The 21018-nt window shown below is 49.9% G+C and overlaps 2 protein-coding genes across 3 annotated transcripts in view; both read right to left on the reverse strand.

Annotated features, from left to right (window-relative positions):
* The window catches only part of FBXO3 (F-box protein 3), a gene marked incomplete at its 5' end in the record, with an annotated part of 49761 nt that extends 48546 nt beyond the window's left edge, over positions 1–1215 (reverse strand). The window contains 1 exon segment of the mRNA XM_068261685.1: positions 1082–1215. Within this exon segment, the coding sequence (XP_068117786.1) occupies positions 1082–1215 (134 nt within the window).
* Positions 1–21018, reverse strand: part of LOC137538134 (CD59 glycoprotein-like) — a 472510-nt gene that overhangs the window by 241318 nt on the left and 210174 nt on the right. The window lies entirely within an intron of this gene.

A 21018-nucleotide genomic window follows, 5' to 3' on the forward strand; every position in this document is an offset into this window, starting at 1 on the left:
GAGGGCTGCACACAGGAGATGGAGGAGTCTGCAGAGGGCTGCACACAGGGTGATTAGGGGCTGTACAGTTGGGGTAGAGGGGGGTCTGCAGAGGGCTGCACACAGGGTGATTGGGGGCTGTACAGTTGGGGCAGAGGAGGGGGGTCTGCAGAGGGCTGCACACAGGAGATAGAGGGGGCTGCAGAGGGCTGCACACAGGGTGATTGGGGGCTGTACAGTTGAGGCAGGGGGGGGGGGGGTCTGCAGAGGGCTGCACACAGGAGATGGAGGGGGCTGCAGAGGGCTGCACACAGGGTGATTGGGGGCTGTACAGTTGGGGTAGAGGGGGGTCTGCAGAGGGCTACACACAGGGTGATTGGGGGCTGTACAGTTGAGGCAGGGGGGGGGGGGGGGTCTGCAGAGGGCTGCACACAGGAGATGGAGGGGGCTGCAGAGGGCTGCACACGGGGTGATTGGGGGCTGTACAGTTGGGGTAGAGGGGGGTCTGCAGAGGGCTACACACAGGGTGATTGGGGGCTGTACAGTTGAGGCAGGGGGGGGGGGGGGGTCTGCAGAGGGCTGCACACAGGAGATGGAGGGGGCTGCAGAGGGCTGCACACGGGGTGATTGGGGGCTGTACAGTTGGGGTAGAGGGGGGTCTGCAGAGGGCTACACACAGGAGATGGAGGGGGCTGCAGAGGGCTGCACACAGGGTGATTGGGGGCTGTACAGTTGAGGCAGGGGGGGGGGGGGGGGTCTGCAGAGGGCTGCACACAGGAGATGGAGGGGGCTGCAGAGGGCTGCACACGGGGTGATTGGGGGCTGTACAGTTGGGGTAGAGGGGGGTCTGCAGAGGGCTACACACAGGAGATGGAGGGGGCTGCAGAGGGCTGCACACAGGGTGATTGGGGGCTGTACAGTTGAGGCAGGGGGGGGGGGGGGGTCTGCAGAGGGCTGTAGACAGAGTATGTTGAGGATCTGTACAGGAGATGGAGTGTGGGGGGATATGCACACAGGGGATGGATGGGCTGTGCAGTGTAGGGGGATCTGCACAGTGGGGGATCCTCGGGGGGGGGACGTATTTCCAGGGTGCTCCTCGTACCTCAGCAGGTCCCGGAAGTCCAGGTAGGACAGGATAAGCAGCAGAGGGTCAGACGGCAGCTCCGCCAGCCCCAATTCCCCGGCCCCCTCCATGTCTGTCGTGTCCCCTGCAGCCTGCACAGGCGCAGCTCCTCCCCTTCCCTCAGCAGGACACGCCCCCTCGCCTCCAGCACCACCCCTCTCCCTCTGCGAGAAGGACACGCCTCTCTGCTGCTGGAAGCCACACCCAGGAGAGACGTTGACCTGGATGAGGGAAGTTCAGTGACGTCGCACCGGGCAGAGGTGTGACGTAATGTCATTGATGTGTTCTGTGCTGCTGCCCCTCTGCTGACCAGAACTACTGTGAAATGTTTTGCAACTTTATCAGATTTTGCAACCGGTTGCACTTATTTATAGGTATAGCTATCAGAAAGTGCAACCTAACCATTGACTTTAACCTATCTGTATCAGAAAATGCAACCCAACCAAACCCTATTCTCACACATAACCCTCCCCTCTTGCTCAACTAATAACCCCCCCCCCCCCCTGGAGGGAACATTCCCCCTTTCTAGCTCAACTAATAACCCCCCTGGAGGGAACAATCCCCCCTTCTAGCTCAACTAATAACCCCCCCTGGAGGGAACAATCCCCCCTCTTGCTCAACTAATAACCCCCCCTGGAGGGAACATTCCCCCTTTCTAGCTCAACTAATAACCCCCCCTGGAGGGAACAATCCCCCCTCTTGCTCAACTAATAACACCCCCTGGAGGGAACAATCCCCCCTCTTGCTCAACTAATAACCCCCCCTGGAGGGAACAATTCCCCCCTCTTGCTCAACTAATAACACCCCCTGGAGGGAACAATCCCCCCTCTTGCTCAACTAATAACCCCCCCTGGAGGGAACAATCCCCCCTCTTGCTCAACTAATAACCCCCCCTGGAGGGAACAATCCCCCCTCTTGCTCAACTAATAACCCCCCCTGGAGGGAACAATCCCCCCTCTTGCTCAACTAATAACCCCCCCTGGAGGGAACAATCCCCCCTTCTAGCTCAACTAATAACCCCCCCTGGAGGGAACAATCCCCCCTCTTGCTCAACTAATAACCCCCCCTGGAGGGAACAATCCCCCTTCTTGCTCAACTAATAACACCCCCTGGAGGGAACAATCCCCCTTCTAGCTCAATGAGATCTGTGGTTGCAAAAAATTACAGGCGTGTTAACAGAGAGGAGCCACGCCTACACAGTCATACACTGTCCTCTATGGCAAGTTGCAAAATATGATGGGTAGCAAAATTTTTCACTACACCACATCCACCACTATGTCACCCCGCCCCCAGGACAACGCCATGTGCCCCCAGCTATGTCACCCCCCATCCCCAGGACAAAGCCGTGTGCCGGCAGCTGTGTCACCCCTCCACAGGTAAAAGTCATGTGCCCCACCCCAGCTATGTCACCCCATCCCCAAGACAAACCCGTGTGCCCGCAGCTGTGTCACTTCCACCACTGGACACAGCCATGTGCCACCAGGAGTATCACTCTGCCCTCAGGACAAAGCCATGTGTCCTCAGCAGTGTCACTTCCCCCACAGGGCTAAACCATGTGTTCCCTAACCCACCCTGGAGTACAGCCATGTGCCCCCAGCAGCGCCATTCTCTCCTAACCCACCCTGGAGTACAGCCATGTGCCCCCAGCAGCGCCATTCTCTCCTAACCCACCCTGGAGTATAGCCATGTGCCCCCAGCAGCGCCATTCTCTCCTAACCCACCCTGGAGTATAGCCGCGTGCCCCCGGCAGCGCCATTCTCTCCTAACCCACCCTGGAGTATAGCTATGTGCCCCCAGCAGCGCCATTCTCTCCAACCCACCCTGGAGTATAGCCGCGTGCCCCCGGCAGCGCCATTCTCTCCTAACCCACCCTGGAGTATAGCTATGTGCCCCCAGCAGCGCCATTCTCTCCTAACCCATCCTGGAGTACAGCCATGTGCCCCCAGCAGCGCCATTCTCTCCTAACCCACCCTGGAGTATAGCCATGTGCCCCCAGCAGCGCCATTCTCTCCTAACCCATCCTGGAGTACAGCCATGTGCCCCCAGCAGCGCCATTCTATCCTAACCCATCCTGGAGTATAGCCATGTGCCCCCAGCAGCGCCATTCTCTCCTAACCCACCCTGGAGTACAGCCATGTGCCTCCAGCAGCGCCATTCTCTCCTAACCCACCCTGGAGTATAGCCATGTGCCCCCAGCAGCGCCATTCTCTCCTAACCAACCCTGGAGTATAGCCATGTGCCCCCAGCAGCGCCATTCTCTCCTAACCCACCCTGGAGTATAGCCATGTGCCCCCAGCAGCGCCATTCTCTCCTAACCCACCCTGGAGTGGAGAGCTCTGAAGGGGAGCCCGAGTTGAGGCAAAGGAGAGTGCCCCGCCCTCTCTGCCACTGTGCAGGCCCACTGCTCCCCGCCACCCCCCCCCCCCCCCCGCTATAACTGGCTATCTACACTGTGGGCACCTATACCTGGCTACCTATGCTGGTGGAACTAATACCTGGCTATACTGAGGGCAACTATACCAGGCTACCTATACTGTATGTATGTCCTACCTGACCCACATTGGGAGTTGTGCACAGAAGCTAGAAATGCCGGTTAGTTGAGGCTTCCGCTTGCGTGAGGTCCGGATAACGGGGACTTTGCTGTACAATGTTGAAAGACTATAGTTTTTATTCCTCTGTGTATAACAATTGATTATATTTTTATATCATGGAGAGACCACCAGTATGTAATATAAAGACTTACCTTGGCTATGCACGGGTTCTGTTGAGCGTGGAACCCCCGGCCATCTCCTGTGCTGTCCTCTCTGGCGATGTGGAGGAAGTTTCTTAGATTGTAAAGGGCAATTCAGAATTACCCGCAATCCAATGTAAGAGGCATCATTATTAAAGAAAGCTCCATATTATGCTGCCAAAAATAGCAATGATAAAGGGGAACATACAGTGGCTTGCAAAAGTATTCGGCCCCCTTGAAGTTTTCCACATTTTGTCACATTACTGCCACAAACATGCATCAATTTTATTGGAATTCCACGTGAAAGACCAATACAAAGTGGTGTACACGTGAGAAGTGGATCGAAAATCATACATGATGTCACAGGAGCCCTCCGTGGCTGACCGCACTTAGCCTTCTAAACGGTGCCAGCGCACAGATCGTGCGAACTCTGGTCGCAGTCAATGCGCAGGAACCGTTAAGAATTAGCCGCAGACAACTCAGAAGGGAGCCTGTGAGACACGGGTGATTACAACTTCACCCACTGGTTCAGAGTAAACTGCCACCACCGCGGTTACTATGGGACCGTGGGGCCCACTAACTGACTGACTAATCCTGCGAATAAAACGGTTAAACACACGATATTCTGTCTAGCCAACAACAAACAAACAGTAGCATATCTTCAGAGACCCGGGATCAGTTCTGTGTGTGCTGATAAGCAGGGTAGCGAAACAGTGAATGACTTGGGGAAAGTCGTTTATTCACGCAATATAAATAATTAATATATACAGACAATTATGAAAATCAACAATTATGAAAACAGTAATAGCCAGTATGAAAAATAAAAGAAGGGAGAAAAATACTTAGTTCCTGGAAAGATGTCCTTATTGTGGGAAGAATCATAAAGTCCTTGGTTTCAAAGTCCAGAGTTCAGAGTTCAGACCAGGTGGATGCCAGCATATCCTCAAGCTGGCACCTGAAGAGTTCAAGATGTTTCAGAGTGGAGGACCCTGAGTTTGGCTCCTCTCCCATTCTTATGCCCCTGATTCAGTAGGAGGAAGTGAGGGCGGGCCCACCCACCCCCTTAGAACATGAGATGAGTCCTGCCCTTGTCCTGGAGACCAGAAATCATGCCTTAACCATCTATGGGCTCTATCTCACAGAACCGTACAGGTCAGGGCAGATTTACTAATATTTTCAGGTCTGCCTCGATGTACCCAGCAGTCTGATACCAAACATGAGGGGTGGGACCCCTGTGGTACCATTAGGGCACTGTTGAACTGCCTAACGGGCAGTCTTTACCTCAGAAGGTTCTGAAATGTTCTCAGAACCAACGCCAGGCAGGGCCCTACCTGCTCTGTTAGTTTGGAGGGTCTGCCAGCCTGGCAACACAGAAAATATGATACATATAGCAGTTTATGGAATATGAGAGACCCCTGGGATTTATACCAGGTCATTCCCAGGCAAAGGTTCTTTGAAGTTGGCAGCAGCAAGCCACATGTCGGCTCCCTGCTGGGAAAAGGAGTCGGAGTGTCTGAGTTTCCTCACTCTAAATTGGTTCTGTCATGGTGTTTGTCACCTTATACCTGATGGATGGGCCATCAGCACAGCTTGAAGCCAGGGACTCTCTGGGCCCAGGCTCATTAGCATATCAAAAGGGCCAACCAGCATTTGGAATGGTGCTCTCTTTGCTAAGAAAAGGACTTTAGCTGTCCCTACACACTCAACCCAGATTGTACCGTTTTGAAGCGCAATCGATGCAGGAATCGAGTGCGATCGTTCTTTTCTTCACGGGCGGTTCCAGGACGCGCCTGCGTCCCCGCAATCGTCCGTGACAGCCCTCCCCCTTGTCCGTGGCTTAGCCACTCATCCGCAAGATGTGTGGCGGCGCCGCTAACCTGGCTGACGGGCCTCGAGTTGCCGGTACGGCGGGAAAACCTATTGGAGCCTGTGGCTCGGTTCCCCTGGACCGGTCGCGGTCTGCTACCCGCAGGGTTGACCCAACATGGACCGTTCTGGACAGGGCGTTTGCGCCACTGCAGTCGGACGTGGTGTCTGCCGAGACTGCTGACAACGGGCAGTGGGTTGGTTAGGTCAACAGCCAGCCCACGCAGGGTTCCCCTGCTGAGTGGCTGTGGACCTAAGGGAACCCCGCGGGAATCCCTGGACCTTCCCAGCTCCTGACAGACGGCACATGCCCTGCAGTAGTTGGCTACATCCCTGTTCATCCGGGGCCAATAAAACTGTTTCCGAATACCGGCGAGTGTCTTGCGGACACCCGAGTGCCCTGTCAGAGGATTACCATGTGCGGATTTCAGCACATGTCCCCTGAACGCACTCGGGACCACAAGCCACTTGGTATCCGCGTGGGATCTACCTGTAGGGGGCTGTACAGACTCACTGTACAGTCTCCCACCTTCCCAGTACACCTTGAAAGCGGCCCCGTCTGCGAGGGGCTCAGCGGCTTGCTGCCTGAGCACCTCCAGGCTTGGGTCCCTTTGTAGTGCGGCTGAGAATATGGCGCTGTCAGTTTCAGCCAACTGGCTCATGTCACACGAGGCCAGCGGCTGAAAGGTCTCATCCCTGCGGTCAGAGGAGGGGGAGGAGGCCGGAACCCCCTCCACCTGTTCTGAGCTCGGGTTCTGAGCAGTGCAGCTGCGCGGTACTGCTAGCACCGGTACACTGTCAGAATGGCACAGACGGACAGTACTCAAATCATCATTGCATGCAGTAATGATATTGACAGGTATAGACATTTTTTCATTACAGATAGGTTGTACAGTAAACTCAGGTACAGTTACAGCATCATCACAACAGACAGTCTGTACATCAAACTCAGGTGCCTTTGAAGCAGGCACTATTGAACCTGGTACCCTTGAACTGGGCACATTCAACCCACCTCCCCCTGGTGCTCCCCCAAGTGTATAAAGTACCTGGTGGTGGGTGGAGAGTCCGTCTCCTTCCGTGAGCGACAAGGCGGTCGTGGCAGGTTCATAGTAGGACACAAGCTTGCCCAAATCAGTCCCAAGCAACACAGGGACTGGGAGATCCTTCATAACCCCAACAACCCTTTCGTGGACCCCTCCCACTCCCCAATCCAGCTTCACTCTTGCGTGGGCTATGTGGAAAAGGGTGCCCTCTACTCCAGTAAGGGCAAGGGATCGGCTGGAGCTGATGCTCTCCTTTGGCACAAGATGTGAGTGAACTAACGTGATGTCAGCTCCGGTGTCTCGAAATCCGGTGACAACTTTGCCGTTCACTCTAACAAGTTGCTGCTGGTCGGTTCGGTCGCGGATTTCCTTTCCGCGGGCAAACAGGACAAAATCGGATGATCCAGGCTGTGGTTCGCTGGCGGGCTGCCTCTGCTGTGGGTGAGGTGCAGGTGATGCAGATGATCCAGGTGCTGGTGGTGTCTGTCTCCGCTCCGGACAGTCGAATTTCATGTGTCCGGGCTGGCGGCAGTAGTGACAGGTGACCTCTCCAGGCGCTGCAGGCCTGGGTGCAGCAGCTGCGCTGGGTGGCCTCTGTGGCGGACGGCTCACAGGGGCAGGAGGGTCTGCCGAGGTATTGGGCTGACCTCCTCTCCAGCTGGATGGGACAGTTCTGCGTGTATCAGCCACCCGGGTAGTTGCAAAAGTCTCAGCAAGGTCTGCAGCGACAGTTGCTGAAGTCGGCTTGCGTTCTAACACAAATTGTCGTACATCAGCAGGGCAAATGTTCAGAAATTGTTCCAGGACTATCAAGTCCTCCAGGACGCCATAAGACCCTTTGGTGAGGCCTAGTGTCCACTGGCGGAGTGTGGTGAGCAAGCTGCTGACCACATCTCGGTACGAATCAGAAGACTTTTTCTGCCAGGCCCTGAACTTTTTCCGATAGGCTTCTGGCGTCAGCTGGTACTTAGTAATGATAGCGTCTTTTATAGCAGCATAATCATTATCCTTCTCCGCAGGCAATTCTGCGAAGGCATCAAGCGCTTTGTAGCGCAGCAACGGTGTCAGATGTCTGGCCCACTGGTCTTGGGACAGACGATACTGACGGCATGCTTTTTCAAAAGACCGCAAAAACAAGTCAATGTCAGTGTCTTTTTCAATATTAGCAAATTTAAATTTTTCACTTACGGGTGCTGCAGCTCCTTCAGCAGGGAGGCTGGGCGGTGAACTCCGGCTGGCCTGTTGCACTTTTGCCATGTTTAGCTCATGCTGTCGTTGGCGCTCCCGTTCTCGCTCAGCGGCATCCCTCTCCGCGTGGCGTTCAGCAGCAGCAGCAGCAGCTTTGCGTTCTGCAGATTGGCGCTCCCGTTCCTCTCGTGCTTCCATGTACTGCATGTACTTGTCCAGGTCAGTCTCCATCAGCTTTTGTAATGCCTGCTGCATTACCGGGTCAGCACCCATGGACAGTCCAGTACTGGCCAGTTCCGGGCGAGTAATGTCAGAAACTCTGGGATTGGGGTCCATACTGACAGTCTCTGGCGTACCTGTTGCAACAGGGCCCGCAGGATGCTCAACCTCTGTACGCCTAAGATCTTCAGCCTCTGGTTCCCCTTGATTGTCAGATGGGCTGGTATCCACCTCAGCGGACACTCCCGGCTCCCGCAGTTGCTGGGCATCCCATCTGGACAAGTCTGCTATCAGGTCCCGTTTTGTCTTGCGGAGGATGCCAATGCCCCTCTCTTCGCAAAGATTTTCCAGGTCTGCTAGGCACATGTTCTGGTAGTTCCCGGACATTTCCATGCCAAATAAAATAAAACTTTGGGGAAGGGGTACTGGCTACACAGTCTCTCTGTATATATAAAAAATATATTGCCTTCCAGCTACACCAACGAATTAGTTCGTTTCTCGATAGCGCTAGCGCTATCGCAGATACTTTCAGCACAACACAGATCCCAACCGCTGCCTAACACTGTCACAGGAGCCCTCCGTGGCTGACCGCACTTAGCCTTCTAAACGGTGCCAGCGCACAGATCGTGCGAACTCTGGTCGCAGTCAATGCGCAGGAACCGTTAAGAATTAGCCGCAGACAACTCAGAAGGGAGCCTGTGAGACACGGGTGATTACAACTTCACCCACTGGTTCAGAGTAAACTGCCACCACCGCGGTTACTATGGGACCGTGGGGCCCACTAACTGACTGACTAATCCTGCGAATAAAACGGTTAAACACACGATATTCTGTCTAGCCAACAACAAACAAACAGTAGCGTATCTTCAGAGACCCGGGATCAGTTCTGTGTGTGCTGATAAGCAGGGTAGCGAAACAGTGAATGACTTGGGGAAAGTCGTTTATTCACGCAATATAAATAATTAATATATACAGACAATTATGAAAATCAACAATTATGAAAACAGTAATAGCCAGTATGAAAAATAAAAGAAGGGAGAAAAATACTTAGTTCCTGGAAAGATGTCCTTATTGTGGGAAGAATCATAAAGTCCTTGGTTTCAAAGTCCAGAGTTCAGAGTTCAGACCAGGTGGATGCCAGCATATCCTCAAGCTGGCACCTGAAGAGTTCAAGATGTTTCAGAGTGGAGGACCCTGAGTTTGGCTCCTCTCCCATTCTTATGCCCCTGATTCAGTAGGAGGAAGTGAGGGCGGGCCCACCCACCCCCTTAGAACATGAGATGAGTCCTGCCCTTGTCCTGGAGACCAGAAATCATGCCTTAACCATATATGGGCTCTATCTCACAGAACCGTACAGGTCAGGGCAGATTTACTAATATTTTCAGGTCTGCCTCGATGTACCCAGCAGTCTGATACCAAACATGAGGGGTGGGACCCCTGTGGTACCATTAGGGCACTGTTGAACTGCCTAACGGGCAGTCTTTACCTCAGAAGGTTCTGAAATGTTCTCAGAACCAACGCCAGGCAGGGCCCTACCTGCTCTGTTAGTTTGGAGGGTCTGCCAGCCTGGCAACACAGAAAATATGATACATATAGCAGTTTATGGAATATGAGAGACCCCTGGGATTTATACCAGGTCATTCCCAGGCAAAGGTTCTTTGAAGTTGGCAGCAGCAAGCCACATGTCGGCTCCCTGCTGGGAAAAGGAGTCGGAGTGTCTGAGTTTCCTCACTCTAAATTGGTTCTGTCATGGTGTTTGTCACCTTATACCTGATGGATGGGCCATCAGCACAGCTTGAAGCCAGGGACTCTCTGGGCCCAGGCTCATTAGCATATCAAAAGGGCCAACCAGCATTTGGAATGGTGCTCTCTTTGCTAAGAAAAGGACTTTAGCTGTCCCTACACACTCAACCCAGATTGTACCGTTTTGAAGCGCAATCGATGCAGGAATCGAGTGCGATCGTTCTTTTCTTCACGGGCGGTTCCAGGACGCGCCTGCGTCCCCGCAATCGTCCGTGACACATGATTCCAAACATTTTTTACAAATCAATAACTGCAAAGTGGGGTGTGCGTAATTATTCAGCCCCCTGAGTCAATACTTTGTAGGACCACCTTTTGCTGCAATTACAGCTGCCAGTCTTTTAGGGTATGTATCTACCAGCTTTGCACATCTACAGACTGAAATCCTTGCCCAGTCTTCTATGCAAAACAGCTCCAGCTCAGTCAGATTAGATGGACAGCGTTTGTGAACAGCAGTTTTCAGATCTTGCCACCGATTCTCGATTGGATTTAGATCTGGACTTTGACTGAGCCATTCTAACACATGGATATGTTTTGTTTTAAACCATTCCATTGTTGCCCTGGCTTTATGTTTAGGGTCATTGTCCTGCTGGAAGGTGAACCTCCGCCCCAGTCTCAAGTCTTTTGCAATCTCCAAGAGGTTTTCTTACAAGATTGCCCTGTATTTGGCTCCATCCATCTTCCCATCAACTCTGACCAGCTTCCCTGTCCCTGCTGAAGAGATGCACCCCCAGAGCATGATGCTGCCACCACCATATTTGACAGTGGGGATGGTGTGTTCACAGTGATGTGCAGTGTTAATTTTCCGCCACACATAGCGTTTTGCATTTTGGCCAAAAGTTTCATTTTGGTCTCATCCAAACAGAGCAGCTTCTTCCACATGGTTGCTGTGTCCCCCACATGGCTTGTGGCAAACTGCAAACGGGACTTCTTATGCTTTTCTGTTAACAATTCCTTTCTTCTTGTCACTCTTCCATAAGAGCCAACTTTGTGCAGTGCATGACTAATAGTTGTCCTATGGACAGAGTCTCCCACCTGAGCTGTAGATCTCTGCAGCTCGTCCAGAGTCACCATGGGCCTCTTGACTGCATTTCTGATCAGCGCTCTCCTTGTTCGGCCTGTGAGTTTAGGTGGATGGCCTTGTCTTGGTAGGTTTACAGTTGTGCCATACTCCTTCCATTTCTGAATGATCGCTTGAACAGTGCTTCGTGGGATGTTCAAGGCTTTGGAAATCTTTTTGTAGCCTAAGCCTGCTTTAAATTTCTCAACAACTTTATCCCTGACCTGTCTGGTGTGTTCTTTGGACTTCATGGTGTTGTTGCTCCCAATATTCTCTTAGACAACCTCTGAGGCCCTTACAGAGCAGCTGTATTTGTACTGACATTAGATTACACACAGGTGCACTCTATTTAGTTATTAGCACTCATCAGGCAATGTCTATGGGCAACTGACTGCACTCAGACCAAAGGGGGCTGAATAATTACGCACACACCACTTTGCAGTTATTTATTTGTAAAAAAATGTTTGGAATCATGTATGATTTTCGTTCCACTTATCATGTGCACACCACTTTGTATTGGTCTTTCACGTGGAATTCCAATAAAATTGATTCATGTTTGTGGCAGTAATGTGACAAAATGTGGAAAGCTTCAAGGGGGCCGAATACTTATGCAAGCCACTGTACATCAGGCGACTTGGCGGCCGAGCGACCATCCGATTTGATTATTATAATGAAATTGGATAAAAATCACTGAAATTGGTCGCATTGTTGATCATGCATGCTGCAAGATGTTGAGCCGACTTGCTGGATCGGGTGCACGGTGGTAATGGCGTGCAATTTCGGGACAATCGACAAACGCAACAAAACCCCGTTGCTGTCTCCCCTAATTCACCCCCATGCCAAGTGCAGGTTATACATGACCTGTCTACGGCCTCCGCTTGTCTTTCATTGTTCAGATATGTGCGCCACGTGGTTTCCTAGTAAGGGCGCGCGTGTGTGACATCAGATGTCACACACGCTGCCACGTCATTAGGCAACCACGTGGCGTGCTTGTGTGGAGAATCCCGGAGGTCGCGGACAGGTAACGTATCACTTGCACTGGGCACTGGGGGGGCACTTAACATTAGGAGGACAGTGTCGAGGCAGCAGATGCTGTCCCAAGGCCGATTCCGGATCGATTTTTGCATGATATTAATCGTGAATCAGCCTGCGGTGTACGGGGCACCTGACAGGTCTCTCTCAGATCAGAATCGATTAGAGAGAGATTTGTCTCTTTGTCAACCGGCTCATTATCTGATGTAATGCTAGCTTTAGTAAACGTGCAGATAGACTAGATAAATGTGATCTAGTCCAGAAACAAGCGGTGGCCCAGACTTATCTCGCCAGAGCAGAGATCTTCAGATATCAAATGAAACTTTCTTCTGCGATGTCAGGTAAAATATCTGAGAGCTCAGAGAAAGAAAGTAGAATATCTTCAATCAACCAAAACAGATAGCATTAAACCTATGAGGCCACAACCAAATATACCGGTAGTTTGCCCATATGCATTTCTCATGAGGGATACATTGGCCTCAATTCACTAAGGTTTGCCCGGTAAACAAAATTAGGTTAATAAAATAGTGCATTAGGTATTTAAGACTTTTTCCCCTAAATTCATGCTGTAGTAGTTCAGCAATATACCGAGATATGTTGCTTCAATTCTCTAGGTCTTGCTGGGCAATGTAGAAGTTTCACCAGCAGTAGAGTAGCTCTGGGTCTCATCTGTGTATTGCAATAGAGATCTGCACATCTAAAGGGATACAGAAAAGTCTCGTTGAATGTCTTCTTCTCCTGCTCTGTGGTTCTCACGTTCCGCCCACTAGAGCATCGGATCAGATAGGGTGGAATAGGAGCGAGGCAGGTGCTTTCGGCAAACAGCCCCGCTGCATAGCGCCTTACTTAGGCGCCTGCGTATACACGCACAGGTAATCCAGACTTCTGGCGATCGCTCGCTGCACCCCAAATTACTTCTCCCTCCGAATTGCTGCGACTCGGAGGGTGAATGGTGTTTTACGCTTCTGGGAATTTGAGCGGCAGCAGTGTAAGCCGTCATTCAGCTCGCCCTGCGCCGCGTACTAATACGTATGCAATGGGAGGACCAGGTGGCTTGTCCTATTGGCTGTCTCCCTTGTCTATCAATAATACTGAACGTGGATTGCTAGATATCGACAGGTCCAGGGAGGCCCTGGAAACAGGCTCAGTCGCGTCAGTCCGGGTCTTCTGTGCATGCATGGGAGGTCCGTGCATCACATATGTCCCAGACTGGACCCGAGTGAGCCAGTTACCGGGGCTGATCACGGCTGAATGGCAGACCGCAGGAGGATGGCAAGGGACTCACACCTGTTTATGGGGCTGGAGGAAGCCCCGGGTAAGCATCAAATATTTAGTTTAATCTGTCTCTGGTTTCCTTTAAAATACTATGGCCTTGATTCACTAAGACAAATAGCATGCCTTATCAGAGTTGACACGCCTTATCAGAGTTAACACACCTTGCCATGATTAACACACATTATCAGAGTTAACACACCTTATCAGAGTAGTACAGCGAGCACTACGAACTTATGCCTGTTAATTGGCAATGACGAGAGCTCCACTCGTCCTGCCCTGAGCCCCTGCGGGTCCAATCACTTTAAAGGACATTATCCGCGCACTTTGATTGGCCCAATAGGCTGCCTGTCAAGTTTCCTGTCAAGTGACAGGCAGCCTATTGGGCCAATTAAAGTGATTGGACCCGCAGGGGCTCAGGGCAGGACGAGTGGAGCTCTCATCATTGCCAATTAGCAGGCATAAGTTCGTAGCGCTCCCTGTGCTACTCTGATAAGGCATGTTAACTCTGATAAGGCGTGCTATTTCTCTTAGTGACTCAAGTCCTATATGTTTTACGTACTTTACCAAATTGCCCTAATCTTTGTGAATTTACATTTATTAAAGCATTCATCGCATAAATCAGGAATTGACCTCGCTAGTCGGTAATTTTACTTTTAATTGCAGTAATAGGTTTAGTGAATTGCATTTGGCAAGATGTTCACTAAAATCAGCTGTTTTCTGAATTACTGGATGCACTAAGGCCCCATTCAGACTAGAGCGTTTTGCCGCGATTTTGGCAAAAAGCTCAAACGCTGGCGCTTTTTAAAATGAAACCCTATGGGCCCGTTCTTACTTACTTGATTTGCCCAAAAACGGCCAAATACGCGAAACGCAAACGCGTTGCCTGCACCATTTTTAGGCGATTTCCCGGCGATCGCATTTCAGTGCTATAGAAGCGCTGATCACAGCAAAATCGCCGCAGTGTTCAGTGATTTTTCCGCGTGAACTGGTGGAAAAATCACTCCTGCAGGCTGCGTGTGCATCTCCTGCTCGGGGGCGGAGCTCCGCAACCTCTTCAGTCTCGGGAGAGTGTTAGATGGCAAATCGCCGTCTAAACACATAGTACAGCACTGCGATCTGTACTGGGGACATGTGACACGGCTGTCCCCCTGGGGGATAAGAGAGCGATCGGCTCTCATAGGCAGAAGCCTATGACAGCCGATCGCATGATTGGTTGGCTGCAGGGAGGGCAGGAAAAAAAAAACAAAGAAATAAATATTTATTAAAAAAAAGAAAAAACACCTGGGGGGCGAACAAAGAGCTCTGTTGGTGGGGGGGAAAGGGGGGGGGATCACTCGTGTGCTGTGTTGTGCGGCCCTGCAACGACCAGCGAGCTCTTAAAGCTGCAGTGGCCAATTACACAAAACACAGCTTGGTCATTAGGGGGGTTTACCACTGTGGTCCTCAAGTGGTTAAGATTGATGAACAGATTTATGTAAATAAATGTATTTTTCTACGAAAACTTTATTCCCATGCATTAAATTGATCTACAGTATTTCTTATTTTCAAATGTTAAAATGAAGGACAACTACCGGTGTTAATGATAGAAAGGACTAGTGTGGTTTGAATGATAAAGCTACATCTTTTGATTGTGAATTCTTTGTGATATGCAGGATGAGGGGTGTGGTTAGAGGTGTGGCAGGGGCGTGTCTTAAAGGAAACATAAAGCAAAATGTGCTGCCCCATGATATACTTAAAGTGGACCCAAATTAAAAATACAAGATTTCAGAAATAAAATCTATTTTCTAAATTATAATAATAAATAGCAGCCTTTTTCCAGCTGCATGATGACAAATATAAAATATTTTACATTTATTGGAGGAACCCCTCCCTTCCTTTCATATTGCCGGGACAGAATCCGGCAAACTGGTGGAGTAGATGGTGTCTGGCAATGGAGGAATTGCTAATGGCTGCCCCCAGTATAACCCTAGCTATGAAAAGAGAAGGGTGAAAAGCATGCACTGAAATGATCATAGGTTTGAAGGAGTGTTTATTTATCTTTGTATGTGTCAGAGCGGTTCAACTAAATATTTTTAATTAAAAAAATGTTTGGTTTGGGTCCGCTTTAACTGGCCTCTGCACCGGCAGCTGAGAGCAGAGCTGCGGCATTGGACATGTCGGCTTCAAGGGGCTGGGGGAAGCCCCGGGTAGGTATACCATGGGGCATCACATTTTGCTTTATGTTTCCTTTAAAGTTTCCCTCTCTCTCATCCCAAAATGTTGGGGGGGGGGGGGTGAGTTCACCCGTAGCTGCCTGGACATGTAAAAATGTACTATTTTTGATAAACTGTAAGTAGGGCTCATTTCTGTAGTAGGGCTTATATTTCGAGCATCCGCAAAAATCCTGAGAAATGATGCTAGGGCTTATTTTCAGGGTAGGTCTTGTTTTTGGAGATTATGGTATATAAATGCGCAGCAATAACAGTCCTGACAGCTACAGATGAAGTTCCCAGCTCTGGCCAGTAGATGGCAGTATCTGCGCACCAAATGGCAGCAGTTCCTGGGCACCAATGTCACTTGATACTGCAGTGACATGCCAGGACAGGTGAAAGGGCAATTGTGCAGTAATATGAGCTAGGCTCGGCTCTTTCCAGGAACAGCTGGCTGGTATTCAGTGACTTGGCAGTATTTCCTTACAGAGAATAGTCTAGCATAGGACAGAAGTGATTGCTGTGCTGTTTATTAGCTTATTCCACAAAACTTTAAAGAGAAACGGTAACCAAGAATAGAACTTCATCCCAATCAGTAGCTGATACTCCCTTTTACATGAGAAATCTTTTCCTTTTCACAAACGGACCATCAGGGGGCGCTGTATGGCTGATATTGTGGTGAAACCCCTCCCACAGTGTGATGTCAGCACCATGGTACTGACAGTTTCCTGTCTGTGAACCTTGTTGCATTGTGGGAAATAACAGCTGTTTCCAACTGCCAAAAAAGCAAGCAACATCTCCTTCTACTGACATCACTTGCCAGCAGTAAAAATGTCACCATGTGATAAATATCAGAATGTAAATCAGGGAGAGGAAAGATTTTACAATGGGCAATCACTGACTGAGTCATTTATACATACCGTATATACTCGCAAGCAAGCCGAATTTTTGACCCCCCAAAAGTGGGCCAAAAGTTGGGGGGTCGGCTTGCTTGCGAGTCATGTGTGGGTGGGTGGGTGGATAGGTGCTGTCCCTCCCCGCTCCCCCCGCGGCCACCGCTGCTATTACCTTAGGCGGCGCCGCTGCCTCTATCCCCGTCCTCCTCCGGTAACTCATTCACAACAGCGCGCCCCCCGCTGCTGTGATGACGCAGGAAACCATAGAGAGCGGTTCCCATAGTAACGGCATCACGCTACAGGAAGCCGCTCTCTATGGTTTCCTCGTCATCACAGCAGCGAGAGGCGCGCTGCTGTGAATTAGTTACCGGAGGAGGACGGGGATAGAGGAAGCGGCGCCGCCTGAGGTAATAGCAGCAGCGGCGGCCGCAGGGGGAGCGGGGAGGGACAGCACCTACCCACCCATACTGGGGCATTATGCTAGCTATATGGGGCACTATACTAGCTATAATGGGGCACTATACTAGCTATAATGGGGCACTATACTAGCTATACTGGGGGCACTATACTAGCTATACTGGGGGCACTATACTAGCTATACTGGGGGCACTATACTAGCTATACTGGGGGCACTATACTAGCTATACTGGGGGCACTATACTAGCTATACTGGGGGCACTATACTAGCTATAATGGGGCACTATACTAGCTATAATGGGGCACTATACTAGCTATACTGGGGGCACTATACTAGCTATACTGGGGGCACTATACTAGCTATAATGGGGCACTATACTAGCTATACTGGGGGCACTATACTAGCTATAATGGGGCACTATACTAGCTATACTGGGGGCACTATACTAGCTATACTGGGGGCACTATACTAGCTATACTGGGGGCACTATACTAGCTATAATGGGGCACTATACTAGCTATACTGGGGGCACTATACTAGCTATACTGGGGGCACTATACTAGCTATACTGGGGGCACTATACTAGCTATACTGGGGGCACTATACTAGCTATACTGGGGGCACTATACTAGCTATACTGGGGGCACTATACTAACTATACTGAGCACTATACTAGCTAAACTGGGGCACTTCACTAGCTATACTGAGCACTATACTAGCTATACTGAGCACTATACTAGCTATACTGAGCACTATACTAGCTATACTGGGGCATTTTACTAGCTATACTGAGTACTACCTACCTATACTGAGCACTATACTAGCTAAACTGGGGCACTTCACTAGCTATAATGAGCACTATACTAGCTATACTGAGCACTATACTAGCTATACTGGGACATACTGGGGGGATCACGCGGCCAGCGTTTCCTACCCCCGGCTTACATGAGGGTCAATCATTTTTTCCTGTTTTTTGGGGTAAAAGTGGGGGGTCGGCTTACATGCGGGTCGGCTTGCTTGCGAGTATATACGGTAATTATGGTAAAAATGAAGCACTTTTTTATTACATTATTTTCACTGGAGTTCCTCTGTATGGACACATTTCCACTAGACGCATTGCCGCAATCATCGCACGGCATTGCATACAATCACAGATACTTCTGCTCGTAATGCGATGCAGTGCAGGTCAATACTACCGCTATGGGAATCAAATGCGTGCTGCGGAAACCTGCAGTATGCTATCCATAATTTTACCCCCGTCGCATAGCAAATGTAAATTCGCATCAATGGAAACTATTCCATCGACTTTCATTAGTTGCCGTTTGGATGTAATGCTCACATCGCTCTGCGGCTAGTGAAAACGTCCTAAGAGTTATGTTGCCCATATATCTAGCGATTTCGGCGGCAAATTGACCATGAGACAGATCTCTCTCTATCCGGAAGTGAGCGGAGAGAGATCTGTGGCCGCAAAAATCCAAAGGCCGATTGAATTCAGCATGAAATCTGTCAGGGATTGGCCTTTTGACATTGCCTCACCGCCCCCGGCCAATGTCCCCCCAAACAAAGACATTAACCCCACCCCACCCCCCCAGGTTTTTACACCGAATTTTCAATAAATGAATTTAGGTTATATTATAAAACACACTTTGCATACCACCAAAGTAGAAGAATGTCAGTTATATGTACACTTTTTTTTCATTCACTTTCTAGTACTTTCTGTGCAGTGCCTAGCACACAAATAACTAGGCTGTGTTCCTTTTTTTCTTTCTCTGTCTGAAAGAGTTAAACATCAGGTATGCAAGTGGCAGTTCCTGTCTTGGTCAGGACTGGGTCAGACTACAGTGTGACCCTCACTGATAAGAAATGACAACTATAAAACACTTTCCTAGCAGAAAATGGCTTCCGAGAGCAGGAAAGAGAAAAAAAAGGTTCAACAGCTCTGGCATACTTCGATAAATGTGTCATTGAGCAAAAGCAATAAAACAGTAAACACTTAAAGGGACTCCGAGCAGTGCAGAAACTTTTTTTTTTGATCGCGAAAATAGAGAAAAAAAAGGCGTAGAGCAACGATTTAGGTGTCGTCAGAAAGAGGAGAAAGAGAGCTTTAAAATGATATCCATCTTTCCATAGTTATATTGTATTACACAGGGCGACTTTTTGTCAAAGTCAGCAGCTCCATTCAGCAGAATGGAGCTGCTGACACTCTGGAAAGTGTCGTCCTGTGTAATACAATATAACTATGGCTTGATGGATATCATTTTAAAGCTCTCTTTCTCCTCTTTCTGACGACACCTAAATCGTTGCCCTACGCCTTTTTTTTCTCTATTTTCGCGATCGAAATCGCGGCCGCGGCAATTTCAATCGCGAAAATAGCGAAAATTAAAAGACGTAGGGTGGTGGTTTATATGTCATTGGAAAGAGGCGAAAGAGAGCTTTAAAATGATATGCATCTTTCCATAGTTTCTGCACTGCTCGGAGTCCCTTTAAAAAGTGGATTTAAATATAAAGTAAAACTGTGGAATACCTTAAAAAGACATTTTAGGAGAAGGAGGATTGATACAATTGTTTATTTCATTAGTTTATTTTCACCTCGCGTGTCCTTTATTGCCAGTACAGCACTGACACAGATGCAGTATCATTTTCTAAAAATGAGAGCGGGGTTCCCCTATAAGATAACTATTATACTTTTAACTAGAAGGGGGAATTCTGAACTTAGCGACACACCAAGATCAGCCGGCTGGCCATCCGATAACAATCACCTCGGCTGATAATCAGGTGTGTGTACAGAGGCTTTAATCGCGCATGCGCAGTACTTTCACGCCGGCCGCCGTGATGACGCGAGGCGGCCGGTGTGTGACGTTAGCCGCGTCATACGCGGAAGGAGCAGCCCGACACTCTGCCGAGTGTCGCCCGGGCTGCGGCCTGTCAGCCATTCCGGAGCGGGGAGAAGGAGAGGAGCCAGGACGCCGGCGTGGGACCTCCCGACCAGCACTGGGCTGGAGAAAGCCCCTGGTGAGTACAACTTTCTTTTTTTGGGTGAGCTCGGAGTCACTTTAACCACTTCACCCCAAAGCGGTTTTTACCCTAACGGACCAGAGCGATTTTCACCTTTCAGTGCTCATCCCTTTCATTTGCCAATAGCTTAATCACTACTAATCACAATGTAATGATCTATATCTTGTTTTTTTCACCACCAATTGGACTTTTTGGGGTTGATATTTGTTTTTAGTAATTACTTTATTTTCTATGCATTTTAAAGAGACTGTAACATCAAAAACGTCCCCTGGGGGGTACTCACCTCGGGTGGGGGAAGCCTCAGGATCCTAATGAGGCTTCCCACGCCGTCCTGCGTCCCACGGAGGTCTCGCTGCAGCCCTCCGTACAGCCGGCGACAGGCCCGACTGTTCAATTCAATATTTACCTTTGCAGGCTCCAGCGGGGGCGCTGTGGCTGCTTTCGCTCCGAAGGAGGCGGAAATACCCGATCTCAGTCGGGTCCGCTCTACTGCGCAGGCGCCGGAGACTTGCGCCTGCGCAGTAGAGCGGACCCGACGGCGATCGGGTATTTCCGCCTCCTTCGGAGCCAACAGCCGTCAGAGCGCCTGCGCAGGAGCCAGGAAGGTAAATATTACGTCACGGCTGTTCGGAGGGCTGCAGCGAGACCCCCGAGGGACGGAAGACGGCGTGGGAAGCCTCATTAGGATCCGGAGGCTTCCCCCATCCGAGGTGAGTACCCCCCAGGGGACGTTTTGTCGTTACAGATTCTCTTTAAAGGGAAAAACACACTATTTCTCCAATTTTATCTCCTGTAGTATTAATATAAACACTGCTACTGTGCATAAAACCCACACATTTTATCTGCGTATTTGTCCTGGTTATCACAAGATTTTAATCATGTCCCTAGTACAAAGTATGGTGACAATATAGTATTTGTAAATAAAGGTGTATTTTTTCTATGGTGTTTCTTTTTTTAACTTTTTTCACGTGCACGGGAATGCACGTGCACGCACACAGCGGCAGCAACATTGTTTGACTTATAAAAACGTCTTGGATCCGTTAAAAAGGCTCTAGCAGGACGTTTTTATAAGTCAGCTTGTCATTAAGTGGTTAACCAGTTCGCATTCAGTCGTTTTTCGCTTCATGCATCCGAACAATGTTCACCTCCCATTCATTAGCCTATAACTTTATTACTACTTATCA

The sequence above is a fragment of the Hyperolius riggenbachi genome, chromosome 11 (genome assembly GCF_040937935.1).
Source record: "Hyperolius riggenbachi isolate aHypRig1 chromosome 11, aHypRig1.pri, whole genome shotgun sequence".
Taxonomy (NCBI): Eukaryota; Metazoa; Chordata; class Amphibia; order Anura; family Hyperoliidae; genus Hyperolius; species Hyperolius riggenbachi.